The sequence below is a fragment of the Cordyceps fumosorosea genome (assembly GCF_001636725.1).
Source record: "Cordyceps fumosorosea ARSEF 2679 chromosome Unknown scaffold_34, whole genome shotgun sequence".
NCBI lineage: Eukaryota > Fungi > Ascomycota > Sordariomycetes > Hypocreales > Cordycipitaceae > Cordyceps > Cordyceps fumosorosea.
Genome location: NW_017387334.1, coordinates 1 through 11,024, shown reverse-complemented (window position 1 = coordinate 11,024; position 11,024 = coordinate 1). Strand labels below are relative to the sequence as shown.

At 48.1% G+C, this 11,024-nt stretch overlaps 2 protein-coding genes across 2 annotated transcripts; one reads left to right on the top strand and one right to left on the bottom strand.

The window, feature by feature from the left end:
• Positions 1-4,884: 4,884 nt before the first annotated feature.
• On the bottom strand, positions 4,885-7,486 carry ISF_08684 (Major facilitator superfamily domain, general substrate transporter; the record flags this gene model as incomplete). The annotated part of the gene is made up of 4 exons (XM_018852287.1): positions 4,885-5,682; positions 5,994-6,497; positions 6,554-7,235; positions 7,299-7,486. 4 exons carry the CDS (start codon positions 7,484-7,486, stop codon positions 4,885-4,887), a joined length of 2,172 nt encoding a protein of 723 aa, XP_018700474.1.
• Positions 7,487-8,130: 644 nt separating this feature from the next.
• ISF_08683 (NAD(P)-binding domain protein) lies at positions 8,131-9,112 on the top strand (the record flags this gene model as incomplete). The annotated part of the gene is made up of 3 exons (XM_018852286.1): positions 8,131-8,257; positions 8,320-8,744; positions 8,804-9,112. The coding sequence occupies 3 exons, from the start codon at positions 8,131-8,133 to the stop codon at positions 9,110-9,112; spliced, it is 861 nt and encodes a 286-aa protein (XP_018700473.1).
• Between the last annotated feature and the right edge of the window lie 1,912 nt (positions 9,113-11,024).

The following is an 11,024-nucleotide window of genomic DNA, read 5'->3' as shown; positions in this document are numbered from 1 at the left end:
CGGGGGGGGGGGGGGGGGGGACTGCAGCATCGGGCCGACGTGCATATCCGGCGGCGGCTGGGTTCTTCTTCATATAGTCGGCATAGTCATCGCCCTTCCAGCCATATGACAGATCATCATAGAACGCGACCCTACTCTGCCCTTACCCCGCCATGTCAGGTTTCAACGGTGGCGCTCCCTCGTAATAGAGCAAAAACTAGGCATTTAGATAGTCTCATATAGTTGTAGTTGCAACATCTTCATCTCCTTGCATTATACCGACCGGCCTATTCAATAAAACCACAGCATGGCGTCAGCAGTCAGCACTGCTGGTAACCGGGAGCCTGAACTATGCCAGCTCGCTAATGAGGATTACACCGTTGGCTGGATCTGTGCCCTGACAACCGAATACGTCGCCGCACAGGTTTTCCTTGACCAGAAGCACGCACCACCTCTCTACATCGCCACTCATGACAACAACGATTACACGCTGGGCCGTACCGGGAGGCACAATATTGTTATTGCTGTACTTCCAGGGGAAGAATACGGCACAGCATCGGCCGCTAGCGTGGCGCGCGACTTGCTCCATTTCTTCTCAAACATACGAATTGGGCTCATGGTTGGCATTGGGGGCGGTGCACCAAGTTCAAAGCACGATATCTGGCTTGGCGATGTTGTCGTTAGCCAGCCCAGCAATGGTCTGGGAGGCGTCTTTCAATACGACTTTGGAAAAACCATACAAGACCAGCAATTTAAGAACACCGGTTTTTTAGCCCCACCGCCGCCGCTCCTACGTACCGCTCTCAATGGTTTAAAGGCCGAATATGAGATCAACGGCCATACTATTCAAAACGCCATTGAGGCTATTTTGATGACGAAAAAGAAGCTCCGAAAGAAATATAGCCGCCCTGACACAGAGACAGACCGATTATACCACTCAGACGTCGTTCATCCGCTACGCGAAGAGCCGTGCGTAAGGAGTTGTGGAAGCGATGCCGGTTCTGTGATCCTACGTCCTGTCCGGGATGAGGATGAAGATGATTACACTATGGATTGATCGCCTCGGCGAACCAGTTGATGAAAGATGCAAAGCTTCGAGATCAATTTGCGAGAGAAAAAGAAGTCTTGTGCTTCGAGAGGGAAGCAGGCGGGCTAATGAATCACTTTCCGTGTCTGGTCATTCGAGGGATTTGCGATTACTCCGACACGCATAATAGCAAGGAGTGGCAAGGCTACGCGGCGATGACAGCATCGGCATATGCTAAGGATCTTCTCAAAAGGATTTCGCCTAATAGAATCGAGGCGGAGAAGACTCTCCAGGCTGCTTCAGAAGGACATGAGGGTATTGTGCAGATGTTGATTCAAAATGGCGCCAATGTGAACATGCAAGGCGGCTACTATCGCAATGCTCTTCAGGCTGCTTTAAAGGGAGGGCATCAGGACATTGTGCAACTATTAGTCAATAGTGGTGCAGGAGATACAGCAAGTCAATAATAGAGTACCTTGTTATCTCTTGAAGTAAAATTAGAAGAGACTTGATAGTTACTGTCTGTTAAATAGTGAGTAACCTTTTGTCAGGGTCCTATTAGGGCACCTGCTAGAGCCCCTACGTTGTATGTGTCAGGTGCGTATGAGCACCTATATAATAGCGAGCTGCCGCCGAGCTCTCTACGAGGAGGCAGCGATAATTCCACATTTATAAAAATACAAAAGGGATCATTACGTGACTGGAGTCCTCCGAGCGAAGCACCTCACACCTTTGCATTCACCAGGGCTTGATTCTCCTTGAACGGCTCCAATACGCCCTGCGCAAACGACTCCTATATTTTCATAGCTAGGGTTGGGGGCTTTGCAGGCTTCTAAGGGAATGGAGCATACACACACTTACAATGTATTCTAAGTTAATATCAGTGTGGCTACATAGCATCCTCTTAGACTGGGGGGATAGCGCAAAGCTCTCGGGTTTTGCAACGTCCTCCATCACTCTATTTTATAGAGTGAATACATCCAAATCCTCAAAAAGTCGGGTCGCAGAGACATGATAGTCTTGCGACTTTCTTCCGCAAGAGCCTTTTCTCCTCACATTACATTTATCTAACCCGGGGCGCACCTAAGTTCGGATATACAGGTCACAACATCAGATACCACGCATCCATAATTGGGAGTGCCAGGCCGAAAATGGAACTCAGGATAACGACATACTGACTTTTGCCTATACTTGTCTTCACAGATGGTTTAGATGAAATCTTTTAGGAACAGCAAGCACAAAATCTATTCATCATCATAATAATATCGAGAATGGTAAGGTAAACGCGGACATGGATAATGTCGATAGAACCGATAACGATCAGAGCGATGCGGGACAAACAGGGCCGCTAGGTCAATCAGCAAACTTGAAAGGAGGCCGGCATCCTTGGACAATAGGCCTAAATTTGTGGCCATGCGATGATAACGGGTCGCCCTTGCATACTCATACTGAAGAAAGTACTTGATCGGCGTGTGAAACCCGTCGGTTCCGGCCCTGATCCAGTCTTTAACTTGCCAGTGGAGCAACATAACTTCTCTGAATGCACCAGCTATCATTAGCGAACAACGAGCTTTCAAGCATCAAGCGGTATACATACAGATGATCGCGGTGTCCTCTCCACTTGCCTGTTGCAGAACGCTTCAGGGTGTACCGGTGCCAGTGGCGACTCAAAGCGTAGTGCAGAACTTGCCTAACCGTAGTAGAACGGCCCATCCACGTGTAGGTCTCTTTATTGACGCGCAGTCTCGACGGGTGGGAGAGGTATGCTTCCCGGATAACCTTGAGCGTGAGCAGCCCCGGCTCTCCGGTTTTGGGGTGCGGCAGATATTCGAAGCCCAGTCGAACGCTACGCTCGGCGCACATGAGCATGAGAAACTATACGTTGCTGCCGGTATCTGCCGAGACCTCACGTGCGTCCAGCTGCTAGCAATGAACTTGAAGTTTTGTCACAATTCAGTCAAGGAAGTCGGCACCGTATTCGACGCCGTTGTCATGAAAATTATCTTGAGTGAGCTCATACGAGTCAGAAGACATGGTGGGTCAGAGGGTATCTTGTGAGATCGAAATGAGAGTTAGAAGAAATTGAATGGTAAGTTTTTGTGAGTGGGAGGACGCGATAAAGTCCAGAAACGAAGTTAGAAGCAGGCGGCTCTTATATATGAGTCAGGATATCGGGTGCGACCTGCCAGTCTACACGACATACCAACACAGCTCCCCCCGGTCATTTAGCTGGAACAGTCACCGAAAAGATACCTCTACAAAGGGATACGGGTGGCAATATTTCATAATGCTTGGCCTGTGTTGTACGGCCTAACTCTGGTATTTGGTACGCATGAGTTGTTGGGGGCGGCTCGAGGGCTGCTGTCATGCTGGCACGTAAAAGTCTGCTTCCAGTGCGTGGGAATAACGTTGTAAATGTGCCTAGATACGCTCTTAATCTTTCTATTAATATTTATAGGACCATGCGAGAGTCGAGTGTGGCGTGGCAAGACACTGGTGTTCTTGGCTTTTATGCTGCCTGGATGCGGATATTTTTGTTCTGCAAGTGAGATGGTTACTCCCACTTGGTCTGGTGTATAAACATAGCTCGTCACTATGAGTAACCGCTTCCCTGTGAACAGGAAAACTGACCGTGATGATATATATTAAAGTGGCAAAACTGTGCCATGAAGCATTACGAGGGTTATATAGGGTTACACTCGAGAAAGTGAGTGCTTTACCAGGGAGCACAGTCATTAATTCTTGATACCTGGGCGGGAAGTGCCAAGTTTGCCTATTTACTGTAAATTCACGTAAAGTTCAATTATTATGCAACGTCCGTGCTGGACAACCAGCCTCCACGGCATGCCGCTGAGTCTCGCTCCATTTGACGCTCTTGTTGGTCTGTACCTCCTGTCCGCCACCAATTTTTGTTAGTCGCATGCACCTTAGACTTGACATCGACGGTTCCTTTTTTATTTTCGTCATTGGGCAAAGTCAAAGAGCTTACGCGACTCTTGTTTCCTTATCGGCCGCATGCAGTCGGTGGTACCGGCCTTGATATGTAGGGTCATCCCGGTCCCTATCATATTTGTATGTATGTATGTTTGTATGTATGTATGTTTGTATGTATGTATGTTTGTATGTATGTATGTTTGTATGTATGTATGTTTGTATGTATGTATGTTTGTATGTATGTATGTTTGTATGTATGTATGTTTGTATGTATGTATGTTTGTATGTATGTATGTTTGTATGTATGTATGTTTGTATGTATGTATGTTTGTATGTATGTATGTTTGTATGTATGTATGTTTGTATGTATGTATGTTTGTATGTATGTATGTTTGTATGTATGTATGTTTGTATGTATGTATGTTTGTATGTATGTATGTTTGTATGTATGTATGTTTGTATGTATGTATGTTTGTATGTATGTATGTTTGTATGTATGTATGTTTGTATGTATGTATGTTTGTATGTATGTATGTTTGTATGTATGTATGTTTGTATGTATGTATGTTTGTATGTATGTATGTTTGTATGTATGTATGTTTGTATGTATGTATGTTTGTATGTATGTATGTTTGTATGTATGTATGTTTGTATGTATGTATGTTTGTATGTATGTATGTTTGTATGTATGTATGTTTGTATGTATGTATGTTTGTATGTATGTATGTTTGTATGTATGTATGTTTGTATGTATGTATGTTTGTATGTATGTATGTTTGTATGTATGTATGTTTGTATGTTTGTATGTATGTATGTTTGTATGTATGTATGTTTGTATGCATGTGTGTGTGTGTGTATGTACGATTTTCTCCGCCACTTGAATCATCTTAACGTATTTATCGTCTCCTAGTCTATTCATGATTGCTCAGTACGTCGGCGTTGCATCAGCAGCCAGGCGCATGATACCTTGCCGCCATCGAAATCGGGCGCATTTGCTCAGTAAATTCGGGACCGAAAAGTTCCTTGTGGAGGGTTTTGGCGAACTTTGCCCCTGGGAGGCCGAATTGGTGGGCCAGGGGATATTCCTCCAGCACACGAGGATAGACGCCAGCGAAACTCCAATCGAGAATCGCGACCGGCTCGCCTAGCTTGTTGCGGAAATCCCCGAGGTTGCAGTGGCAGATGTGCAGAGGCCCCCCTTGCAGCGAGACACGGGCCGCGTGGCGGCGGCTCTTCTCCAGAACGCCATTTGCCCAGCTGGCCACGTCCTTGAAGGGCCTGCCCGTGCCGGTGCCAAACTCGGAGAAGAAGGTGTCCTCGGGCGGATGCAGCAGCACCGGGCCGACAGGCGCATCCGGCGGCAGCGGGAGCTCCCAGACGTGGCGCACGGCAGTCGCGATGGCCTGGAGGGCCTGCTTGGCGGTATCGGGGTTCTTTATTTTGTAGTCGACGTAGTCGTCGCCCTTGATGTTCTCCATGACTATGTAGGTGATGGGCTCGCCGTTGGAGTCGCGCGGTGAGACGAAGTCGTCGAAGACCTTGGGGATGCGGGCGATGCGAGGATCGGCGTGCTTGGGGACATGTCGCTGCATGGCCGCCTCGGCCAAGCTCACGCCGACAACGTAGGTGACCCAGACCTTGTTGTCAAAGTCAAGCTCGGAGCGCGCAAACCTTGTCTTGGTGCATCGGGCTTTGACGGCCTCGCGTGCCGGGATGTGTACTATCACGGCTGCGATTGCGACCTGATACGTTTAGAGCTACGAAAAAGAAGGTATACTTGTCGAACAAAGAAAATAGATGGGGCGGGTAGTCTGCCGATGCCTCGATATACGTATTCGCAACAGACTGCGGCCTAATCGTCGTGTTACTATTGACGGGCTCGGCTAGCAGGCAAACACAAGCAACAGTGACTTTGCCGTCACATATTCGGTAAACAATATTATCAACTTGAAGAACCAACGTTACAGTGCTAGAATAAATACAAATCCCGCCATCCATGAAATACTCAGTTTCCATTTCCCGCACTGCGTTTCGCAACCCGCCCAAGAAGCACGTGCAGCGACAGATACGCAACCACGCCCGTCAGGCACATGCCGCTGATGACGCCGAAGCCCGTCAGGTACTTGGGCGCGTCCTTGGAGGGGAACAGGTATGCGCCGTAGATCTGGGCCAGGTTGCCCATGGCGTTGACGAGCGCCAGGCTCACGGCCTTGGTCTCGTTGGCCATGGACGCAAAGGTGACGGAGGCGTAGGAGAGCGCGAGGCCGTTGGACGCCCACAGGCCAGAGGCCATGATGACAAGGAGGGCGTAGCGGGCCTTGACGTTGTAGACGGCGCAGATGATGATGGAGCAGAGCATGGCGACGGACATCATGGCAGCGAGCATGACGCCGCGCCACCGCGAGTTCTTGTCGGCGACGTAGCCGACGACGGCGGTGGTGACGAAGGCGACGCCGAAGATGGGGATGGTCATGTACTGCGCGTCCTTGGCCTGGTAGCCGAGGCCGTTGACGAGGGTCGGATAGAAATAGGACAGGGTAGAGGATCCGACAATGGCCTGGGGAGAGAAGAAGTTAGTGTTGGAGCCATTGACCAGATGTTGGATGCACTCACCATATAGCCAACCACCAGCAACCAGGTCCTCCAGTTGACCACGCTCAGCTTCAGCGCCTGCAGGTGGGTGAGGTTCGGCTGCTCCTCCGTCGGGTGACTTCTTGCGTCCACCTGCAACCTGCGGATCGCCAGGCTCCTCTCCTCCTTGCTCAACTTGCGCGCCGACGTGTTGCTCGGAAAGTCCGGCAGGATAAACCACGCCAGCATCGCCACCACCATGGTCCCCGCGCCCTCGACGATGAACAGCCAGCGCCAGCCCTGGATGCCGTGGACGTCGTGCAGGCCGGTGGTGATGGAGCCGGCGAGCAGGCCGCCAAAGGCGCCGGAGAGGATGGCGGCGGAGATGTAGACGGCGAAGCGGCGGCTCTGCTCCTCGCGGCGGTACCACGAGGACAGGATCATGAGCATGCCGGGGGCGAAGCCGGACTCGAGCAGGCCCATGACGAAGCGGAAGGCGACGAGGCCGCCGTAGGACGGGGTGAAGGCCATGCCGATGGTGACGGCGCCCCAGAGGAACATGATGGTGGCGAGGTAGCGGCTGGGCCGGGTGCGGGTGAGGATCATGTTGGAGGGCACCTCGAAGACGACGTAGCTGACGAAGAAGACGGTCAGGGCGACCGAGTACTTGTTGGAGTCGAGGTTGAGGTCCTTGTCCATGCCGGCAATCTTGGCGTTTCCGATGCTGGAGGGGGGCAGTGGTAAGCAATGAACGGTGAGTGAGCATCGTTAAATAGGAAAGACGTACTTGGTTCGGTCCATGTAGGACAGCAGGTACATGAGCCACATGCATGGCAGAATGTACAGGTCAATCTTGCGGACGAGCTTCTTCTCTCGCTCCAGCTCCTCTGGAGTGAGGGGTAAGGTATCCATGACGGACGAGTCCTCGGATGTCTCAAGGACATCGTGGTGCTCGTAGCTCTCCTGCTTCTCCATTGTGATATGAGATGAGATGGATGATGAGTAAGTATATGTAAGAGTTGGTGGATGGAGTGGACCGAAACACAAGGTATCTCGAGATTGTCAAAACTCAACGACCCAGTGCCATCTTTATCAAGTTTTTTTTTTTCTTTACTTTGTCCCGTGTCACCGTCGCGCAGCCAAGAGCCGGAAAAGACCACGAGAGCGGAATGGTCTCATGGCTGAACAGCCCAGCGCGTATTGTGGTTGATGTGCCGATCAAAACGTTGGAGGAAATCGCGGGGACTCTGCCATTCAATAATCTTGGAAGCTAAGGTTTTCTGGGGAAGTTTGTGGAGGAGCCGGGGATGAGGACGGCGTCTCGCGCACCAGCAGGGTTGCGCCTCCTCCCACTATGGACTGGAGGCCGCGTCTCGGGGTCATTCAATAGCCTGGACGCCACCTGCATGGGGAAAGAAGAGGCTTGCCGCGACTCGTGTAAGTCGAAATTGGTTCGACTTTGGATTCGGCTTCTGCCATCGGCTAACAGGCATCCGGGCGCGACCTTGTTAACGGTATTTAATCGCAGCAGGGGAAATTAAGATGAGGTTGTTTCCATCTTTCAACATTCACAATTTCATTTCACATTACAATAGACATATATCAACACACTCGACACAATGGTTGCAGCAGCCAACGGCGCAATTGGGCACGACGAAAGCGTCTCGCCCCAGCCCACAACCCTGAGCACCCTCCCTGGGCCTGATCACGACTGGAGCGTGAATCTCAAGGACAAGGTCATCACCAGTGAGTCTCCCTCTCCATAACAACGGTCAAGGCGTCTAACCGCTGACAACCACCACCCCCAGTCACCGGCGCCAACCAGGGCATCGGCCTGGCCCTCGCCGAGGTGTGCCTCGCCAATGACGCCGCCGCCGTCTTCAGCCTGGACATCTCCGAGCCCGGCAATGACTTTGCCGCCCTCGCCGCGCGCTTCCCCGGCGGCCGGCTCGCCTTCCAGCACTGCGACGTAACCTCGGAGGCGAGCGTGCAGGCGGCGCTGGACGCCGTGGTGGCCAGCAAGGGCCGCCTCGACGGCATGGTGGCCAACGCGGGCGCCACCAAGCACCAGCCGGCGCTCGACTTCACCGCCGAGCAGGTCCGTCGGCTCTTCGAGCTCAACGTGTATGGCTCGTGGAACTGCGCGACCGCGGCGGCGCGCACGTTCATCAAGCTGGGGTGCAAGGGCAGCATCGTGTTTACGGCGAGCATGACCTCGTACCGGCCAAACAGGGTGAGTGAGCCAGAGCCAGACTGGTGAAGATGTATGTGCTGACGGAGGGTTGAATACAGGCCGCTCCTTCCGCCCCGTACGGCGCGACAAAGGGCGCGGTGCGCAACATGACGCACACGCTGGCGATGGAGTGGGCAAAGTACGGGATCCGCGTCAACAGTGTGTCGCCAGGGTTCGTCAAGACGGCGCTGACGTACTACGTGGACAAGGACCCGGAATGGGGTACCAAGATGAAGCACTACGGCGGCATGCCGCGGCTGGCGCTGCCACAGGAGCTTGGCGGCGCTTACGTCTACCTGCTGAGCGAGACGTCGACGTACACAACGGGCATAGACATTCCGATAGCGGGTATTGTTGGAGCGTGGTAGATAGAGAGGTAATGGCTGTTTAGAGAGTCAAGTCCCTTTTTATTATACATAAATACCACTTTAAAGAAGTTTAGTTTTAATAATGATTATTAGTTGAATGCATTTTAAAAGATTTACTTATATATAAAACTCCTATAAATAGTATAAATCTTTAAAAAGTAAAAGGATAAAAGTTAGTAGTAACTAGTAAATTACTAGTAACCTTTATATAATAAACGAATAAAGAAGCCTATATAGACAGCCTATTATACAGCCACAGGGAGGCCTAGAATGTAGGAGGGGCTATAAGCCACTATATAGCTTATATAAAAAGGATATATAAGGATATATATATTATAAATATACTAAAGTACTATAGATAAAGGGTAGAGTAGTCTAATAAGTGACTATAGGGCGCTTATAAGAGTATAAGAATAAGGAAGCTAATTATATAACTAGATTACTAGGGATTATAGTAATCTAATATAAATTTAAGATTATTAGGCTTATAAGTAAACTATAGTAATCTAAGTAATATAATAGAAAGATAGATAGATAGATAAAGAAGGGGATTTCTACTAAATAGTTAGACTAGATCTTTACTAATTAATCTAAGTAATAGTTTTACTATTAGGAGATATCTCCTAATATAACTTATACTATAAACTATTTATTAGTACTCTATATATCTAAACTAACTCTTTTCTTAAAAAATAACTTAACTATAGATTAAAGATTAAACTACTATTATATATAATCCCTAGTAATCTAGTTATATAATTAGCTTCTTTATTTTTATACTCTTATAGTTACTTAAAGACTACTCTACTCTTTATTTATAGTACTTTACTATACTTATAATATTTATAATAAAAATAACTATAAACTACTTTTTATTAAAAGTTATAAAGAAACTATTTAAAAAAGAATAGAAAATTATATTCTTATTATAAAGCTTATTTATACTCTATAATAACTCTTAAATTAATAATAAAAAATAAATACATTTATTATAAACTTATATAAATCTTTATTTAATAATCTGTTTTAGTATAATATTAATTACTTTTATAATAATTATACTTTTTAATAAAAAATATTAACTATACTTTAAAAGTGTATAAAGAACTTCTACTATTATAAAGAAAACAATAATAAAAAAGGACTAGTCTATTATAATCTATAAATAGTTATATATATAATTATAAAAAGGTAAGAATATAAAAAAGACCTATTAGAGAGGAACTTCTCTTTCTTTAGTAATTAATAAAGTTATTATTAAGAACTATTTACTATTCTCTAACTATGTTCTAGTAATCTCCTTGTAATCTCTCCTTCTACCTTCTTCGTACTAGCTGCATTCTTTAACATTGTGACTGCTGATGCATGAGGTTCAGAACCGCGCGCGAATGTGGTAATTGAATACCCCACACGGCGTCCTGAGAGATGACCCCTGCTGATGTGGCATGTTGGACGCCTTTCTTTGTGGATAATTGGTGAGCTGCACAGTCGGCGAGGATAGAACTTCCCTGTGGCTGCTTTCCCAGATCGTTGCTGACGGATGGTATAGACAAGAGAGTAACTCTCTATAGTGTGGCAGAGAAGGCAGAGGTTCTGCTGTAGGGAAGCGAGAGACTTTGTCACGCCAGTCAACTTCCGTACGAGGGGCACCCAGCATCGTTTCTTCTCGCTGAACAGGACTCATCCGACGGAACGGAGTACACCCCCCTCAATTCATGAGGCTATTTTCGAAGACTTGCTAAAAACAAGTTCGGTTTCGGTTTCCAAAGCGGGCCAGCTGCGCGGGTTACCGTACATCCATAGCCGCCGCTCAGTGAGTCAAACGCCAGAGTCCTTCCTTGAAATGTCGCGTAGCCTTACTACCCAGTGTGAAAGGCCGCTAGTAAGTTGATTCAACTATCTAGTTCCTATG